Source organism: Hippoglossus hippoglossus, chromosome 6 (genome assembly GCF_009819705.1).
Source record: "Hippoglossus hippoglossus isolate fHipHip1 chromosome 6, fHipHip1.pri, whole genome shotgun sequence".
NCBI lineage: Eukaryota > Metazoa > Chordata > Actinopteri > Pleuronectiformes > Pleuronectidae > Hippoglossus > Hippoglossus hippoglossus.
The window spans coordinates 5,377,423-5,399,210 of record NC_047156.1 but is presented as its reverse complement, the minus strand read 5'-3'; the positions used below and the strand labels follow the sequence as shown (position 1 = coordinate 5,399,210).

Genomic DNA, 21,788 nt, shown 5'->3' with positions numbered 1-21,788 from the left:
TCACCTCTGAGGCTCTGACATTTTGCATCTTGCTCACAGGTTACACTGACATGAGCAAAGATGGAAATCCCTGCACTGTCTCGCTCTGCAGCTCTGTCCACACTGATCGGATTTATTTTAATTAGGCTGCAACAATTAAGTCACTCACAAAGATTCCAAACTTTCGTAAGCTAAATAACTTTTTGTGTTATTAAGTGAACTCTTTTTTAATAAATTAGCCCATTAATGATACATCATTGTCTCTAAAAAAAAAATGTAACAGTCTAAAGCTAAAATTGACTTTGCTCAAGTGGGGATTGATCCTGATGAATTGGCATCGGAGCAGGAATTACACTGATTAACGAGTGAGACGAGGTTTGATTGTCTCCATCAAAGTCGCTCTTTGTTGTTAAAAGGCGCAGAGCAAGTTCAGCGGAGCTAAACTCACACAACAACAAAATACACTGAAACACAAGTCGTTTTCAGACAAGTCTGGACTTCACCCGCAGGTCACGTCTCCATCCTGCAAACATCTACAGGCTTTAGAATCAAGTTTGTGCCTCGAGATTAGCTCACAAATGTGGGGAATGACTGAATAACTGTTCAGGTAAAGTAAAAAAGTATAAAATGTAATTCCTACAAGTAATAATCACATGCTAATTTAAACATCAACTGTTGCGGATGGTGATAAAATCATGAGTATTTTTTTGTATTTTATTTCCACATTTCAGTCAGAACTGCATTTGATCACCAATTTAATTCAGAAAAATTTGGAAAAAAGCAGTTGCCGGAATCACAGGAAACATTAAATTTAACTTTTAAAGTAGCGATTTGCATAATGTCTGCGGGGAAACAGAAACACATGTGGACTCATGATATATTAGATACATATTATAACATTTGACCACTATTAAAGTAGTTTCATGTAAGATGTGGATATTCAACATGACTGATTCATCCCCTCCGACCTCCAGGCGTCGCCCTCCTGCTTCATCTCCATCATCCACTGCTATTCCCTGACACCCCCCCCCCACACCCCCACCAGCTCCTGGTGAGCAGCTAAGACAGCCCTGTTATTCTGCTGTGTGCCCAGAGATGAGAGGAGCAGGCAGACTGATTGCCTCCCGGGGCTGTCGGTGCTAATCCACAGCTTTACCAGCTTTCTCGTCATATCTCTGTATCTGCCCACCACACCACCAAAACACACCTTTGCTCCCAACACTTTGGCTTTAGGCTAATACTTCCCTTCTGTCTGCTTGTCACTTCCTGTTGTTATCACTTAATATTTTCTTTCTGCCGTTTCTCTTCCCACTGGAATGAGAGTCCCGGGTTGTGACTAGCAGCAGTTTGCAGTGTGAAGGTTTCTGCCAGCACACGTTATGGTGAGAATAAAACCCATGATCGGTTTGTGCTTGGTCTCGCCTCTCGGGGCCAAACGTGTTGCAGCTGTGAAGTTTAATGTGAGTAAAGTAAGAGCAGGACACAGTTGAATTTCAACGAACGTCCAGACAGTTACATTTTCATTTTTCAGTTTTACATTTGACAACTTTATTATACTGTGTGTTGCAGTCATAGTTACTGCCCAACTTGTAGTGGATCTTTTCTTCTGAGTGTTGATGTGGGAACCCAAGTGCAGGATTGGCTCCAGCTGCTAAAGCTTTGGACCAATCGTATGTCTGCTTCCGAAAAACTTTTTCCAGCTTCCAGGGGCCACCACCCTCAGTTTGCCAGTGTTTTTTTTTTTTGCAAGATTTATGATTGTTAATTTTATAATGAATGCTTTGAAACTGAGAATCTGGGTAATAAAGACTGATTGCATATAGCACTCTCTCCACACAACCAGAAGGTTCAGGGTTTGAATCCTGATTTGTTCGGGGTCTTTATCTGTGAAGTTGAATGCTCTCCTCTCCTCTACGAGGGTTTTCTCCAGGTACGTCAGCTTCCTCCCACATTCCAAAGACGTGAAGATCATTTCTTTGATTTAAATAGCGTCAAATGACCCTTTCCCCCTTTTTAGTTCATCTTCATTATTTATTTTTTACACAATTTCATTTTACTCCTTTGAAATGAATTACTCATCTTGAACCACTTGGTTTAATGTTGCTTCCCTGTCTCCTCATGAGCTGGATTGTCACACTGTGAAATGAGTCTCGCTCCGGCCACCAGTGAATCCAGTGGAATGAAAGGAAGCCCACTTGTAGAGTCACCAAGGACAAAGCTGAAACATGACCATTCTTATCGGGCTACATTTCCTTTTCTCATTAGAATAATCATTAAATGCCAGGACAGCTTAGGTACAAACAACCAGTGGATGATGCCCTTGGCAAAAAATATTCTGCATTGTTATTACTATGATTATTTTCCTGAGCCACATAAAAAAGTAGATGATGAAGGAAATGAATTAACCACAAGCAGGGGACCGGAGGAAGCCAGGAGCGGGGGGGCTCGCCTGTGAGTAATGGCTCGGTGGAAAATGTCACAATACATCATGCTGCGGCTAAACCGACAGAAAGACAAATTCACAAGTGGACTTCAGCAAGGTAATAGAGGAGAATGAGAAAAGATAAATGAAGGCAAAGTCTGAAATGAGAGAGCGGGAGGAGATGGGAGCAGGAAGAAAAGGAGCTTTGAAGCAAAGTGATTTTGTAAATTTATATGATTATTATGAAGTGTCTGCCATGCTGGAAAATTCAGTCCTAAATCTAGCTAAATCTTTTACCTGCCACTTCACTGGGTCTCCCAGTAGAAACAAGAAATACCTCAGTTCATCCATTTTCTTTCTCATGCTTATCCGAGGTCGGGGTTGCAGTGGCAGGAGGCTTTGCTGGGTGTTCCAGACGTCCCTCTTGACAGCTTTCCCTGTTCCTCCTGGGGGATCCGAAGGCTTCTCTCAGGCCGGATTGGGAAATGTTATCCCTCCAGCGAGTTCTGGGTCTAACCTGGGGTCTCCTCCCAGTCGGGCAGGCTCAGAACAACTCCAGTGGACGGCACCCAGGAGGAAAGATGCCTCGAACCACCTCAACTGACCCCTTTGACCTGAAGGAGTAGCGGCTCCACTCTGAGCTTCCTTCCGCATGTCTGCACTCCTCATCTTATTTCTACGGTTGAGTCCAGCCACCCTGGGGAGCGAACCCATTTTGTCCGCTAATATCCACATTCTCATTCTTTCGGTCACTCCCCCGGGGCTCATGACGATAGGTGGCTGATGGAAAGTTTTGCCTTGTGGCTCAGCTCAACGGTCCGGTACGACGTCGACATTACTGCTGGTGCAGCACCGATCTGTTTGTCCATCTCTGGCTCCATCTTTCCCTCCATCGTGAACAAGACCCCAAGATGCTAACACTCCTTCACTTGGGGCAGCGACTCACCCCCAACCCAGAGAGCAATCTGCTGTTTTCTGACAGGGACGTCTGCACTATACTCGACTGCAATTTTCCCCATTTCACTTCAACTCTTGTAATACTTTCTTAAATCTGTTATTCGACTCCATTCAAACCCATTCACCAGACAATGCGTGCACATTATTTCCAGGCCTGGATGTGATCACACTGGGATGCTTCTTTTATCCTTTGAGTCAAACGTCATAGTTGTATTGTCGTCAGTTAACAATTCTGTTTCAAGGATGTGAAAGACCGACATAAAGGCTAAGAAACTACAGGCATAACCCCCCCCCCCCCCAAGGGAACAAAGCAGAACTCTGAAAACTTAGGCACATGCAGAGTAAGTGTTTCATATCAAGCAAATGAAAAATAAAGACACGGTATAAGTTAAATAAGTTTGTTTTAAAAAGTGAAGCAGAAAAGCCTCAGTGAATTTACATGTTTTCCTGACTTCTGGAGCATAGGAGCTTTTGCAGTGTTCATCCATCCGTTATCTCTACCACTTATCCTGTGAGGGTCGCAGGGGGATCCCACCTGACAGCGGGCGAGAGACCACCAGGGACAGGTTCCCAGTGTAAACGCAGGACAAATATATCGAGACAAACAACCATTCACAACTGAAGTTAGCCTCCACTCCCCGATCTGCATGTCTTTGACTTCAAGCACAGGGAGAACATGCAAACTCCACACAGGGAGACCTGCCTCGGGATTTGAAACTTGTTCAAATATTGATTAATCACAGTCAGACGTCTGTTAGACTTGTTCTCAGATTTCTCTCATGTGGGGTTTGGCCTCATTTACACCGTCAAACACTTAGGATGAATGACAGGCTGTACATTACACAAATACTAGAGTAACCCTGCCTCAATTCACTCACGCTCTGGTGATTGAGTAGATTCAATTCTTATTCCCTGAATCCACTGAGCTCTCACTGTTACGCTGAGGGACACACGACCCTGTCTGCTTTTGTATTTTTCCAGTTTCTCACTATCCACCTTGACACCGGACCGGAGTCCCAGACCTTGTTAAAAACTCTCTTCAGATAACCCACTTCATTCTGTCCCATCACTCATCAGCCTCCTCCGGGGGGAGGGGGGGCTTTGGCAAACACAAATCACATGACACCCCGCTAATCTGATTGGCTGATCAGAACTGTAAATGAAACCAGCCAGAGCCAATTACAACAGGCACGAGTCATTAAGAGAGATGACTTCGGGGAGAGGAGCCGCGCCGGGGACAGGTGCATTGCTGCTAGTCTGGCAAATTACTTTCAGAATAGAGTTTGGGTTATCGGTCGCTGGCTGTTACACCAGGCGACTGGAGGAGGACGGTGCTGATAGGGCTTCACGTTGGCTTACACTGCGAGCTGCGTTTGTGCTCATTAAACACTCAAATTCCCCTCACCTGAGAGATTTCTTGTTTTGGTCATTCCCCCAGAAAAACTTAGCTGAAGGATTTTTATTTTTTTACTGTGATACGCCGCCAGATCAAAAATAAAAAGTGTTTACACGTCCAAGTGAAACATTTTAATCATCTAGTTTGTTCAACTCACACTTTTCACAGGGCCAAGCTCAAACTATTAAAAGCTCTATTTGGACGGTTTTGCATTTTTAATTCGTGGAGTGCTTTCTAACTACTGTACAAACAGCAACGATCCCAAATTAGTTACACATTCAAAAGCGATTACAGGCCCGACACAAACACCTGTTCTCCCCCGACTTGAACACCTGAGCCTCATTCCCCCGATAAAGTCCACTTTCCCTCAACCCTCTGCCGGATTGTCTGCAAGTCTTTTCACAGGAGGCGTTTTCACGGAAAATCGTGGGTGAAAATGATAAAATGAATGATGGCCGACTCGCATTTAGCTGCCTCGGTTTCAGGGTCTTGGTGGCATGCACGCTGGCTCACTGTCACACTGTCATGACTCACGAGGACACAAGACAAGTGACACTCGGCACATCCTCATTGCTGGAGCAGCAATTGAGGAAAAACATATTTTTTTTATAGAAACAAGACAAAGCATTTCCTCTGAATAGACGTCTCGTGATTTGCGACAACCGCAGCTGGACGAGCTGTCTGGTAATAATATGTTATTATTATATTGATAATATGTTGAGCTTTTGAAATGATGTTAGCACAGCATGCAGTTGCCGTGTGCATGTACAAATCTGCATTCACACTTCTGAATGTGAACATTTGTAAGGTTGTGGATATGAAATCGTGTTTTTGCAGCTGCAGAATTATTTTGTGAATACCGCCATCGATGTGTTGGTGCACATGTCCTCCAATCAAGACATTGTCCATGGAGCATCCAATCAGAAGAAGTCAACCGGACCAATCAGGGGCCGAAGAAGACCCTGATGTTCACTGTGTTGTTGAAGCTGCAAAACATAATTTGGCTGGCTCTAAAAATGAATGATGCTTATTTGACTCTATACAAAATGACCATTAAAAGAACAAATGTAAACCTCATGTTGAAGTTAAGAGAATAAGTTAGTTGCCATGAATGTCTGTATAAACTTTCATGCAAACACAAATTGTATATATTGACATTTTTAAAGAACGATCTAAAACTTTGATCTGTTGGTGCTACAGCAAAAGTCAGGAATCCCCATAACTGTGGAATTCAGTCTCTATTTCCTGGTTCACCAGCTCCAGCGGGTAGGTTGACTCTTTTTTAACCAGACAGATGTAAATGAGCAGTGTTTCTGTTTACACTCCATATTTAACGCTAAATTAATCAACTGCTTTCTGCTGTTTCACATTTAACAGACAGGTATTAGAGTCTTGGCATAGAAAACATAACTATATCTCTTGAAATTGTATTGAAACTGCCAAATCAAACACTACCATGCAGCTTTGATACTTACATACTGTTTCTGCTTGTATTTGTTGGGTTATTTAGGGAGTTTCACGTGCACAGGGGGGGAGAATATATCACAGATGTAACTGAGCAGTTCCTGCTGATTCAAATGCAGAAGGTGTTAATTGGGGTGGCCCTTACGGCAACTTATAAACCGTGAGGCTGTGTACTTAAAACACCCTCCAATCCCTGCACACCACACTCCACTTAACGCACAGCCTAGACGGATAAGCACACACACACACACACACACACACTGACGTAAACAGATGGCGGCTTCAATTCTTCATCAGAAAACTAAGCCTCTGACAGTTTTGTTGTTCTAATGACGCACTTTTCTTGATGAAGTGAAAGACATCCAGCATCAGCCGTGTTTTCCCCGATTCCATCATCCGACTTCATCTTTCATTATCCATCCCTCGGCATCTCCCCTTCTCACTAATCTCATTTCATTTGGATCTCTGTCATTAAATCTACACCCAGAGCAGCTCAGGAAGCCCTCGTTGGAAAGTCCTGATAGAAATGCGCCGGGTGCTGACACTTTCGAAAATATTAATCATATCTAATGCAGCCACTTTCCACACTAGTGTTTTAGTCTGGTACCAGTGCACTCAGACTGGGGCTCTCTTGCTGAGCTGGCAGAGGCGTGTTTGTCTTCGCGTGCCAGGCGCAGCGACAACTTTTGATCCGTAGATGAATCGGTATTCAAGGACGAGAGGCAGGTCCCGATAATGGCCAACAACAGAGAAAGAGAGATGCTTCTTCCCCAGCAAGCAACACACAGGTATGCTTTAATCACAGACATACTATGAGCTTCTTTACAAGGTGGCGGCTTCCTTGAGAAGTTCCTCGACAAGCCGAGAAAATGAAAGATAGGAAAAGTCGGAGAGAAACGCAGAGAGACAGGCAGAGGTGGCGCTGAGGAGCTGAAGTGAGGAGGACACAGTGTGTTTGGGGTTAATGAGGCAGTATGGCAAGACAGGGAGAGGCAACAGGAGGTGAGATGCATCAAGCTCAGATCCTCTGCGCTTTCCAGAGCACATCCCATTACACTGCCATTATCCTGGGTCAAGATGCCTTGATTCCCAGCCCTGAACCCTCCCCTCGAGCTTGCCGCACCTTGTGCCAACACCGCCGCGCGGGGTCATCATTGATTGGCCGGGCAAGAACACATCTCAGCAAGGTGGTTAACCTGCTCCCCTGTCTGGCTGTCTCCATAAAGGGATTGACGAGAGAGAGAGAGAGAGAGAGAGATGTATGGATTGAGAGAAAGCGACCTTAAGACGACACAAGGGTAAGTAAACACTTCCAGAATTCAAATAAATCCGGTTTGGTCAAAACGCTGCTTCACAAAGCCTCCAGCCTCGTTTTGTTTCCTTTAAAATCCACCTCCTTTCTTGATCCTGTAATTTTTTTATGTTCTTTTTGTTTGCTTGACACTCAGCCTCTGGTTACTATATTTACCTTTCTATTAGACACATCCTGCACTTCAGCTCCTACTCTCTTGGCTCCGGTGTAATGGATTCTCTGGAAGACGGCAGCGGCGGCGGCAGACAGGCACAGCTGATTCCTTGCATTCAAAACGCTTTCATCTGCTAACAGCTCAGTCCCAAAATGTCTATTAATCAAACTTTACCTCATCAATAACTAAATCAGAGTTTAGTAGAGTTTCATTACACATTTAGAAGTGGGAGAACTAAAAGACTGCGTGAATACTAACATTCATCTTCACAATAACTTCTGCCGTACTCCGCTCATTGCCTGAGGATATCAGCGCACTCGGCCGACATGCTCACACTTTATTATTTCCCTGCTGTAGTTTGAGGCGGTGAGATCACAGCGTGCTAAAGACGCAACATGGAGTCTATTTATCTACATTTAGCCTTCCGGGCTGTCGGGCTGCGTGCTGGTGACATGACAGACACTCAGCAGCGCAGCCATTGGATCTGGGCGGTGCGTGGCCTGTAACAGGGAAATTACTCAGGCCATTACGGCAACAAGCACCACACTGGTTCTCTGCACTTAGTGTGGCAATGAGGCAGCACGGAGGCAGACATCACAGCAGAAGATGAAGACACATGTAGGGAAAGACAAAGGTGGGACTGTGCACACACACACACACACCGTACAAACATGTACTTCCATCTTAGTGAGGATACTCGATGGCATACAATGCATTTCCGACCTGACCCAATTCTTAACCATCACAACTGAATTCCTATAGCTCCATAAAGCTTTATATACATTTTATTCTTGAGTCTAACTTGTCTAACTTGAGCCTGCACGTTATTGCCAAATTCAAAGAAAGTCTCTCAAAGCATTCTCGAGATATGTTCATAAGAACGGGACGGACGGAGAGAAGAAAGGATGACACACACACACAGCTGTGGGGCGACTGTGGCTCAGTGGGTAGAGCGGGTCGTCCACTGACTAAAAGGTCAGTAGTTCGATTCATACCACGGCTCCTCCAGCAAGACACTGAACTCAAAACTGACTCAAAAATGGTTTTGAGCTAAAATTTGCCCTTAAAACCATAAAAAAAAACACATGCACTCAAAGTGAGATTTACAGACACACACACACAAAGTTTTATCTAATTTTACATCCGTCTGAGCACTAAATAGTTGGTCTCGTAACCCATTAAAATTCAGCAAACTCACTCTCCTGCTTTTTGATTCAAACCAGAGGGGATGTAATCTGACTGTGGTGGATGCTGGGAATTATCACACTGCTCGGTCTGACTGTGTGTATGTGTGTAATACTTAATATTCCTGTAATTAACAAAGCTCCCTTTGACTGTGGGGCGGTTGTCTCGCTGTGACACAGATAGACAGACACACAGTCTAAATGGAGGTCTCCACTCTCTACGTCCATGTGTTTCAAAGCAAACACTGCTCAGTTCTTCTGTGCATAACTTAAGAGTTTTTAATAGCAGTTTCTGTGGCAGCAGAGATCGAGGACTGTGTGTGAGGGTGTGTGGGTGGACGTGTGGGTGGACGTGTGTGAGGGTGTGTGTGGACGTGTGTGTGGATATGTGTGTGCCACCATGTTTCAGACGACTGGGGCTTTGATAATGTATTCATGCCTCCCAATGACAAATGGCTCCCACCAGGAGGCGGTTTAACATTTAAATGAGGAGCAGGAGAAAACATTAAACCACACACACACACACGCACACTGCCATGGATACACAGGGGCAAGCCAGCGAGGCACTGCAGGTACAGGACAAAGACATTAAAAACCAGAATGAGCACACAACTTTAAACCACCCACCCACCCACCCACACACACACACCCACCCACCCACCCACCCACCCACACCCACCCACACACACACCCACACCCACCCACACACACACACACACACAATCCTCCATCATTTAATGTGAGGGATGGAGAAGGGGGTAAGATGTGGGAACAGCTGGCGTCCCGACGGGGAATCAGAGAGCAGAAGAGAATTTGTTGGTTGTGCACAACCAGCAGTTACTGATGAGAGTTTATACAAACAGCCCTCTGCTCAGGTAGGAACAATATCTGCTCAAACAATATTGCGCCGCTCCGCCGGGCTGCCAAGTGTCGCTGCCCAGGCAAAACTCAGCTGTGGCTTTACAGTCATTTACTCAAAAGCAGGAACACGTGACGGGAGCAGGGGGAACGATGTGCACAACCACAGATGTAGCGAGGAGTGTGAGCACCAGCGCATGCAAATAAACAGATTTACACATATGTGTGCACATGCATGCACAGCAGCGGTGTAACTGTTCATGTATTTGTACCGAAAAATGTTCGGTATTGGCCTTTCGGTTCGGTGCACATTTGTCACGAAATAATGCTTAAAACAAAATAACCACTTCTGTGGGTGCAAACCCAGCGCTGCCTGGTGCTGAAGCAGCCTGTTGCTAGCAATTCAGACTGGACCAAAACAATAACAGATCCTGAAAGAAAACTAACCGAGCCCGACCTGAACCCTGCAGGCAATCTGTATTTCTCTGAAACCAGCCCACCTGGGTCAGGTGTCCACATTCTTATAACAAAGGCCAAAGGTGTTTCGATAGCAGTGAATAAGCTGCTGTGAGAACACAGGGTTTAAAGACGTGTTGAAGTAATCGAGCCCCGTAAATCAATTGTTTGATTTACCTCCGTCAACGTACTTCATCAGTAGGTCGCAGTCAGCTGCAGCAGAGTTACAGACTTTGAGAGTAAACTAGTGATTTATTTCTAAATAAAGAAGAAAATATAAGTTTATTGTTTTGTATTTCTTGTTTTTCGCTGGACCGAAAACCAAACCAAACCGTGCGCACACCTCTGTGTGGATGTGCACACAACTGTGGCCTCCTCCTGCAAGTGCAGCTGATTGCTATGGCAACAGTGTGATACCTCCAGACTACAGACTCACTGCTGCAAATCCTCCAGCTGAGATGACCCCGACCTTGACATCAACATTATCATTAGTTCACTATGTTTTCAAACGTCAGATCCTCCTCCTTCTCCTCTCCTCTGTTATATTGCCGTCTTTATGTCTTCCTTCCTGCTCCTGTATTTGCTACGTATGTTCGCTCCATTGTTCACCATCTGCTGCCGCCTGGAGGGCTGCTCCGGCTGACCTACCCTCACGCTGTTAACCAGGAGTAGCAGTCAATCTGTTGCTAACCACGCAAAACATTTACCGAGAGTGCATTTCCCTTTTCCAAACTTGAGCACAAGGTCAACTCTTAAACTTGTAACCCTTGAAACTGCCGTAGGACCAGCCATTGACAAAGGAGGTACAGTAGTATTTAACCTAGTTTCAGTTACACTACATGAACGGTTACTGGGAGTTTATTTGTCATCTCAGGAACTATTGTTGAGAAAGTGAAAACTATAGGTTTGTAGTTGACGCAGTCGATTTTTATTGTCAAGTACAATGACATAGCTAGAAGATGATATATATATTTCTACACACTTTCCATTGACGCCCCCTTTCTGTTTGACAAAGCTCTCTTTCTCCTTCTCTCACTCTCAGCCTCTTCAGTGCAGAGTGGATATGTATTGAAGATTGTAAGTGGTCGATCGATATCCTGTTGATAGTCTACATACAGTCTGTGGGTTGTCATACAATCATTGAGCAGATCGCCGTGGGGAAGGAGCGAATTTGCCCCGCTGATGACTGACCGTGCAGCAGAGGAGGTGAGGCGGGGGTCAAGCGGATATCAGCATTCTGCCCACGTTGCAACCACATGCACGCTGGCTTTGACACAGCAAGTTGTTAAAGGTTGAAATGCTGGGATTTTCATGCTTGGATTCGCTTACATGTCGGTAACTTAGAGGTAATAGAGGAAAGGCCTGAAGGAGCAACACGCGGCATGAAGGGAAATTCATCTAATCTATCTCTATATCTAATGTAACTAGAGAATCATAAACAAGAAATCTTCAGGGGTTGAATTCTAATAAGTTCGTCAATCACCTGACTTTCTCTCTACTTCCATCAGGAGGGCAAAGCTTTGACCCAGTGAAATATCTCACCATCAACCAGATGGATTGGCAGTAAATGTTGTTTGGACATCAAATGTTTTATTAAAAAAAATCTGCTTTCAGACATGCACTGAACTCTAAACACTCTCCGGATGTTATCTGGTGAATGTGAGAATGCAAATGTCAGAGGCAGTTGCTCCTGATATTCTCCCTAAGTAAAAAGTGAGAATCCAGCAGGATATTGAGTTGGCGCCTTGATCACATTTCTAACACGCGGCAGATACACAACAACAACAACAAAATATACAAAAATCTCAGGATGACAAAGACACGTAGAAGATGCAGATTTCAACTTGAAAAGACGACAAGATTTGCGAGCTTATGGCAAAAAGGGACAATTTCCACAGGGGTAATTTAAACGTGATGTCCTGCTTCCTGCATACTCTACCCAGAAGCCACCTGGGCCAAATGTTCCAGACACTTCCCTGATGTTGTGAACGTGTCCGACCAGAACAACCTCCTGCTGCTTTCTTCATATGTGAAAGTCAAACCCTGGAAAAGACCCAATTTTGATTGTCACAAATGCTTTAGATGGTTTGACATTCGTTCTTTGGTACGAGACTAACCGTGCAAAACTGATAACACTCATTAGCGTTAGCTGCACTCACCATGTGTTTGGGTTAGCAGGCTAACGCACTAAACTAAGATGGTGACCACGTTAAACACGCTTCACCTGCTTAAATCAGCATGTTTGTAGTGTCCCTGTGCTGATGCATCGAACTCAGCAAATGCTGTGCATGAGAACAAGCTCACAGAGCCGATATGCATGGCTGCAAATTCAATACAGCAGCTACGACCTGCATGTTTAACATTATTACTGTCAAGATAGGTAACGATCCCCAGAGGTTTAACATCTGAAACCTTCCGCTAGTCACTGAAGAGGACTTTTGGATTAGAGGTGAAATGTCTTCACGAAACACAAGCAAGTCCAGTAGCCGATGCAATTCCTCAGAAAGAGACAAAACACTATGTACAACAATGTAGATTTCCCAATTTATTTATAACTTTTATACAAACTTGTTTAGCAAAGGAGTCAAAGTCTTTTGAAAGTCAAATATGATCGAAACACAAGCAGCTGTAAAAAAAAAAATCTGCAACTTCAGAAAACATTGCATCAATGAGGAAGTGATGGTGACAGAAACCATGAAAAAGCTTTTGATGCCAATTTTTCAGTTCTTGAAAGTTGTTGATAATCAGTTCCATGGAATGTGTTTTAAGTCTTTATCAAAAGGTTTGAAGGTTTAATACCCAGCTCTCACTTTACATGCACCAAACAAAAAGATAAGTGTAGCTATTAGTGGCCTGTTTCTAAAAAAAATTATAAATTCGGGGCCGTTGTCTTCACACATTTAACAGATGGTGGAAGGTTCATTGATGAATGTCAATCACAAATTACAGTGACTCTGATAGAAATCCCATATGCTCGTGCATAGACTGAAGAAAGGAGTTCGCTTTGATTGATGAAACTTGTCAAACTTAACAGGACAGGGAATTATGATTAGGTTACATGATGCATCTTTAAAAGTAAAATAATATCAGGCTGAGTCGTGTTACGCTGCCTTTCCCTCGGCTCTAATCCGACTCTCTGCCCTGTCCACTTATAATCTTCACCATTTCTCTTCTTCCCTTAACCACTTCTCCGGCTCTATATCTTTTTCCAGTTATCTCCCCGCATGTCCCTTTCTCCTCTTCCCTTGACCCTTTCGCCTCCTCCACCTCCGTCTCCCGCCGCGTCCTCACTCCTCTTTCAACGCTCATCTATCTCAAGTCCCCCTGAAGTCCCCAGCACAACAGTTCTATTCTGCTGCCTGCTAATAGAATCCCTCAGTTCCTGTAATGAATCTGTCAAATCTCCCTCAGCACAGGAGACCAGATAGATTGATAGGATGGACAGAGAGAGAGAGAGAGAGAGAGGGACAAAGAGACACAGGGAGATGATGAGATGTGGAGACAAGCCAAAAGAAAAAGACGATAGAAGCGCTGGGGCTCTCGACACTTTCACATGTGCCACGGAGGGTCTCATAGCAGCAGCTTCACTGACGTCGCCAACCAGCTGCCATATGCTCCAAAAGAGGCAGCGGCACTTAAGAGCATCCCAGTGTCACCGTGGGACAATCACAGTTCCACTGTGGCCAGGTCAGACTAACAGACAACCGCGAGGCTCTGCCAAGTTTTTAACTGTACTTCTGCACAGAGCTCGGCTTTGTTTCCACACGCCCCTGATTCTGCTCCACCGCTCGACGCCCAGGAGGAATTCTTTATAAAATGCAAATCACAGTGAATCCGGGAAACATTGTTGACACGCTGCCACTCTATTGAGCTGTATCGCTATCGAATTCAGATTAACTCTCTTAAAACACTTGAACCGTCAGAAGTAGCTTATAAAAACATGGTTGATAGATAGATAGATGGATAGATAGATGGAAAGATGGATAGATGGATAGATGGATAGATAGATAGATAGATAGAAAGATAGATAGATAGATAGAAAGATAAAAAGATAGATAGATAGATAGATAGATAGAACAATAACACACCGCACCGACACCAAACATCACCACAGACAGCAAATCACACATCATCAAGGGCTCTATATGTTATAAGCTGCAGCATCATCACACAGAGATTCAATTATTTTTGTTTCACAGTTTGTTTCAGATTGCCCATTTTATGTGTATAATTATATTATATATTTTTTTCTACTTATATTTATCTCCCTGCATCAAATGCCTGTTTTCTGGGGAATATAATCCTTCCAACCAGTTTAGGACAGGACATCCAAACCCTTTCATTGATTGTCACTGTTGCATTTCATCAGCGATCAAAGTTTCCGAATGGACATATTTTTATCTGAGGGTTTTAAAGATGGTTTTAAACACGTCACATTCTGTTTGTGTTTAATTGCCTTCTCTAGTTTTCACTCTGTGTGGCACCGGCGACTCACCGTTGTCTGTGGCGATGAAGACAGCTGTGTATTTGTTGTCGTGGACATGCGGAGACTCTCGGTCCAGCGAGGATGAGGTGTTGACAGTTCCTCTGACCGGGTTCACACTCAGCCAGCCTGCTGGGTCTCTCAGAACAGCATACCTGCGACAAAGTTACAAAATAAAGAGGTTTAGACCACATAAGAACTGTAACATCTAATATACTGTCTACCGTGTAGAAAAGTGGTTTCTGGCTTTACTATATAACATAATTTAATAAGAATATTATCACATATCATCAATAGGTTTAATCTGAATGGTGCACACATGGAAGAATGGCAGTAGATCAAATACCTCTGCTACCACCCAACAGTAAATTCAATCAAGCTGCACCAACTTGTACAAACTTCTAAATATCAGTCCCCTAAATATTCAAGATTTTTGAAGATCAATGAATTATATCATATTTTACAATGTTAAAGAAAATCCTGGATCCACACCAAATCTTTTTTGGCACATACCCCAACCTTCTTGTGTAATGTTGCTGACAAACAAACCGACAGGGCAAGTTATTGAATTCTGCACTTTTTCAATGTGTCTTTATGAAAAAGAGCAGTTTTTTCTCAGTGGAAACGAAGGTTAGTCTGAAAACAAGATGTTTGAGTTCCTTGTGAGGGATGTAGAAGATGCTACAATACCAGATAAAAAGCTTATACTCAAAATCAAATCAACAACAAGAAGTTTAATCACAGAGTAGCATTGGTAAGATGCAATTTCCCCAGATGACATAACGGGTGTTGAAGCATTTACTTTTAAATACTTTCTTTTTCCACTCTGCTATGCTGATAAAACATTTTTTTGGGGTAGAAATTAATAAATCCATTAATATTTGGTGGAGCCTGCAACTTAATCATTTTTCAACAAGGTACTGCCATCGACAGTTCGGCCTTGAACGCCACAGAAGATCGTTATTTAACGTCCAAAAACCCAACATCTTAATTAAGAGACTTGTTTATTGAAAGACATTGGAATGTTATGGTCATGGATGCAATAACGTTGCTGAGTAAGTAAGAAAACGGTGAGAAAATGGGCCAAGAGTCACTTCCTGTGCACAGCCTCTCTATGTGTGTGTGTGTGTGTGTGTGTGTGTGTGTGTGTGTGTGTTTGTGTGTGTGTCTGTGCGTGCAGCAGCAGCAGCTCCTGCCAGGCTGAGGCTCGAACATGATGGAGCACCTCTCCAAAAATCTCGCGGGCGAACAGCCAAGCTAGCATCGCCTTGAAAACGAGCCGAAGAGCAGATCACGACCTCGCTAATGTGACCACTCAGCCGGCCACTGATGGCTGCTAGATGGTGATTGGACGGGGGCCTGCATCTGTGATAATGTCACGAGTAATTGACTCGGAAGCTCTGGTGCACCACTTTCCTCTCGACAGACACACACGCACACACTCTTATAGACTGAGAATATTTACACATGCATAAAAGACACATACTGATTCTCAAGCATGCACACACACACACACACACACAAACAGACACACTCGTACTATACAGAGCTTCCTCACCACGCGGCCGCTCTCTGCCAGCAGCGCTCAGCAGTAGACAAATTGTCTTGGAAATGGAGCTCTTGAGCTAACAGAGTGCGACAAAGCCTTGGGAAATGACTTTGCAATCAACCTCTGCTCACACCTTTCGCCTCTCGCTCTCACTCACACACACACACACACACACACACACACACACACACACACACACACACACACTCTCCCTGCCACCGACTACTACTGTTCACCAACATGTGTTTTACTGTGACAGAAAGGGCCACTGCTGTGAGGTTAAATGCACCGTTAATAATGACACACATATCGTCTCTTTCTTACCATCTTGGCAAACACACTTGAACCAGCGCACATGATTCACTGGCCAAGATTCTCCAATAAAACAGAGCCAGGCTCACAGGTTATTAACCTCCATATGTCTCCCAGCTCCCGTCACTGACTAGACACACACATGCACTTGCACTTGCACATGCGTTTTTAGGGTTGACTAAGGCCAACCTCTTAATGACTGACTAATGAATCCAGCATTATTGGCTAAATGTCTTATTGGAGATATATGGGTGTTTTTGTGAATAGCAGCTGATACAGAACAGGACATTGCAGTAAAAAAAGGTGCCAAAGAGGATTTTGTCTGTATTGTATTGCAGGTCCACTTTATGCAAGTGATCAAAATATGATACTCAAAGGAATTAGGTCTATATATAAATAAAGTGCAACAGCAAACACCTTGAATGCAATCGCGGAATGAATTATGAGTAATTTAATGCTGTTGATAACGCTGTTGTCACAACACAAGTGTATCTGATATTTATGTGTAACACTAATACATTGTCTGTAATTATTTTTACTGATATTAAGGTTTGTGATCTGTTGAATACTAGAATTAACAACATATCCTCATTATATTAATAGAAAATGTGATTAGGTGTCAATTCCAACAAAATGTAATTGAATAGTTTGTTGGAGACCGGACTTGTATTTCTTTTTCTGTCTGTTTAATACTAGTTTTGAGATTTGATGTGACAGAAACAGCGAAACTTGTCTCAGTCGAAAAGTAGAAACGCTATCAACGTCATGTGCTGTTTGTTTAAGCCAAGTTTAACAATGTCAGGTTTTGGTTTTATAAGGGGGGTCATGAGCTGGGCTATTTCTTTCCGGAGGCACATAGCAACCTCTATAGGGAAGCGGTTACCTCAGCTTCTGTTTATAACCAAATTTATTACGAGTTAATAACCTTTCTTTTCATTAAAAAGCAAATAATGCATTATATATTGTTTTCAAATGATGTGAAACGTATTAACAGTGTTAATAGACCTATAGCACAGTCCTTTTGACACTAACTGTACTGTTGTAATTGCAAATTGTCCTTTTCAATTAAACTCACCCATACAATCAAACACAGTTGAGTAAGTATCAGGTTATAATTGATGTTATGATAGTTGGAAGAAGTGTAATTTCTTTCTGTGTGGCTGGAGAGGTAGTCACTAAATGAGTCGGTTCCACTGTTTTCTCCTCTGGGACCGAGCGCCAGGGCACTTAAAAGGGAAAATTAGAAAGACATTAAAAAGCCATTAGGAAATATTCATATCTGATTTTCCCGAAAACCAGAGATGCTCCAAACAAATCAGTCAGCCAGCGAGAGAGCGCGCAAACACAATGACCACACATCACATCATTCAGCAGCCAAAACACACACTGTCCACTTTGAATACACACGAGCAGAAAGTAAGATAAACAACTCAATAAAAAAGGAAACTGTTGAGAACAGCGACATTGTCCAGAAGCAGGCTGTAATATTTATTTTTCCACTGGACTGTAAAGCTCCACTATTACACTTAGATGTTAGCTGGTGTCTGCAGAGGAACAAGTGTGTGAGTTTGTGTGTACAGTACGAGTGTGTGAATGTGCTAATGGTCCTCATGATTAGCTTTGTCTGTTTCTGACAAGCATCTGTGATGTGCTTTTGTGCGTCGATGTGTGTTTTGTGTGTCGTGCAGTCTTCTTTGTGTAACTTTGTACGTTAGAGTGCTGTTGTTTGTCATTGTGCTGTAAATGTGCTGTCGCTGTCCTGGTCTGACCCGGACGACAGATGTTAATTAGTTTGAAGCTGCAATCTTGTACTGTGCATCAAAAGGTGACATTTGTGTTTGAACTGTACATCGTCCCTTTTAAATAAAAGAAATAAGCCTCCTCTTCATCGAAAGATTTAGTTTAGATTATCAAGTCCAACTTGATCTGCTTGCAAAATCTACCCTGAAGATGAAAATATTATAATTTAAGAAAAAGTGCACGTATTGATTTTTTGACAAACCTTGAAATGAGAGCAGAAAATCTGAAACAACGTGACGCCGACACAAAAACCTGTCACGACGGCAACGATACAACTTAAAAGAGAGTTTTCAGCGATAGACGCCGAGAAACGTAAATAATTTATTTTGACAGCCAAGTCAGAAGATCTTGTCTGAGAGCAATGCTTCGCTGTCGCTCTCGTGGCTGCGTTGAGACACATGAGCTCTTTATAACTCTGATCTGAGCCGTGTTCGTCCTCTGTTCTCAGACAACTCAAAGAGATTCGGGAGCAGGATGGAGAAATAAGGCTCGCCGCCCACTTGTAATCCAGTTCCATCAAGTGAAAAATCGTAGTGTACACGGTGTGCGACTGTGCGTGTTGGCGTGTCGATAGCAGGTGTGGGCGGGACACACAGAAGGGAAAAGAGACAATTTGTGGTAAGAGCTAATTTAGCAGGAAGATGAAAGCTCAGAGGTTAGTGCCGTAAAGGAAACGCTCTTTGCATAAATGCTGACTATTGATCTCGGTTGTTCTCACTTAAGTGAGACATTTCGTTGGCCCCTCTTCTAAGTGGCACTAATACAGTGTGTCTTTTCTGCAGCTTCGTCTTTTAAATATTCATAGGTTTGCTGGAACAACACTCTACGCTGTTACTGAAGGTGGATCTCTAATGGGTTTGAAAATGCACTTTGACTTGAACATCGCACTTGTCTCATGCAGGAGACTTCATTGTCTTAACTGTTTTCTTAAATTATATTAGCTGACTTATAGTTGTGTAATTAAGTGTAATATCTATTAGAATAATATAGCAAATTAATGAGCTAAACACAAACGGTGGATTCACGCAAGTAATATTGATTCTTGAAGGAACGTGTCAGCAGCTGATGTTTTCCTACAAACTGAAAGTTATATTTATTATATTATTAAACACATTATTCTTGTGTAACATACAGAACCACATATGAAATGTTGTGCTGACCTGTTCAGGCATTACCAAACTAAAATGCTGAGATCATTTGATTAATGATTTTCCAAACTCTGAAACCATCGCAGCAGTGGAGTGTAATGTTGTCGTTACATTGCCAACAGTTGGAAAGAGAGCACAGAAAACATTGGTCCCCGACCAACAAGTATGGTTTCTTTAAAAAAAAATGGTGCAAAGCAAAGTAAACTACAGTAAATCAGAGTCTGGTGGAGCCGGTGGTGATAAAACCTCGAAGGATTTCAGTCTAAAAAAGGAACACGATCAACAGAAAGAACAAACACAGAACTATTTGTGTGGCTTCAGGCACCAGACCTTACGGAGGACGCACACGTATGTGTTGCGTTAACACTCGGTGATCCGTTTTTTTTCCGATGCTTGGCGCGATCGTCAAAACAACAATCATAACATTTCATGCTAGCTATAAAAATCCAAAACCAGATTACAGAGTACAACAGATTCACCAGCTGCCTCTGCCTCCTCTGTGGTTTGATTGGCTCGCACCTGCACTTGAGTATATTTGTTTGAACACGATTCGATTGGCTGGTTCCTCGGCGGCAGCATTACATGTTGTGCATGTGGTGCAAAGCAACATCAGCACATTCAAAGTGTGTGAGCAGTGTTTCGGTCGAAGCCTCAGAGAGACGATATCTCAGAAACCATTCATGAGTCACATGGGGAATCATGTAATTTAGATAGGGGGACTTTCACTGAACTATAACAATTGGTGCCTCTTCTCATATATGTGACGACGAGTGTAAAATAATAGATTTTAATGTAATATTGATGTATATTAAACACAGCGAATGAGAACAAAGTCAGTGATTGTGGGTTTTTAATATAATCACATAGTTCCCGTAACCTCCGCGTTTGACTTTCAATTATTCCCTTTTTTCTTCTATTCAAGTCTGAATTGCAGAGCGTCCGTAACACACACACACTCTCACACACACACACACACACACACACACACCTGCTCTCACACGCACGCACCAATTGTTCACAGCTCCCCAGTCTAACATCCAGAGCTACAGATCACATTAGAGTCCAAATGAAACTCCCAAAGCAGACGGTGGATTCATCCATCTCCCCCCTTAAAGCTGAGCCTGTTCTCCCGCTAAGCCCGTGTGGGTTTCCAGGAGGGTGATAGATATTCATGCCCTTGCCTCCCACTTTTTTTTTGGAATGTGCACCATTAAGTTTTACAAAAACAGCCGTAACAATCCGGGACATCTGGTCAGGTCATGCATACACTGAGTTTAGGAGGTAAATTGGTTTGAGGAAGTGAGGCGGTGGCTCTCAACCCTCAGGGACTGGACCCCTCTCTCCACTGAGCTGTGAGATGAAGTGGGGTGGGGTGGGGTGGGAGGAAGTGGGTAGGGGGGGTGGGGTTAAATATATAAAAACACATTGGTCTGTTTATATCAGTGGCCTGTTTTGAAACGATTCATTCTGAAAATAGACTGTAGATACAGATGGAAGATTCTTCTCCGCTTCCTCCAACTATCCAGAAATGAAGCAATTGAAGTCGCACTGATACTGACGCCTGACCTCAGCCGTCAATCATGACTTCTCTCCCTATTTATATAGCGATGAATGAGTAATCAGAACCAAACTTACTGGACACACATTAGATATGACAGAAAACCTTCTCCTCATGAGAGGGTGTAAAGGGATAATGTCCGAAACATTCAATGATCCCAGATACACTACTGACGACGTGTCATGATATTTAGAGAAAGATAAACTGAAATCCTTGAAAGCAAAACTCTTCACTAGAAGAGTACAGAGCAACAAAGCAAGTAAAACTCTATAATCATATATATATATACGCAACAAGTATGGGAATGCACTTGTTTAAAACTGATATCAAAAATCTGCAAAGCAAACTCTGACAGGTCTCTAGCTTCTTGATATTTGCTGCTGGTTGGGAATTTTGTATCGACTTTCAAACATACAAGGACTCTTCTCCATCTTGTCCTATTTTGTTAAATGATAAAAAATATTTGACCCGTATTTTGACCCATCCGCTAACATGGAGGAGACGTGTTTATGATCTATACTGGAGCTAGTCACCAGGAGCCGCCAATCAAGATGCTTTGGATAACTTATGGGGCGTCGTCCATCTTTATGTACAGTCCATGATTCTGAACCATTATTTAAAAAGATATATAGCCCAACCTATTTCTTTTCTATCATCATCCTCGGCTTCAAGGCCTGAAGGGAAACACAGATCTCATCTGTTTTTATTACTGTTTCAAAAAGCATGTACAATCATTTTAAATTTGCTTTTGGGCTT

General features: G+C 43.1%; 1 protein-coding gene across 1 annotated transcript in view; it reads right to left on the bottom strand.

Annotated features, from left to right (window-relative positions):
* cdh13 (cadherin 13, H-cadherin (heart)) overlaps positions 1–21,788 on the bottom strand; it is a 285,157-nt gene that overhangs the window by 20,480 nt on the left and 242,889 nt on the right. The window contains exon 12 of the mRNA XM_034588673.1: positions 14,678–14,820. Within this exon, the coding sequence (XP_034444564.1) occupies positions 14,678–14,820 (143 nt within the window). The remainder of the gene's footprint in view (positions 1–14,677; positions 14,821–21,788) is intronic.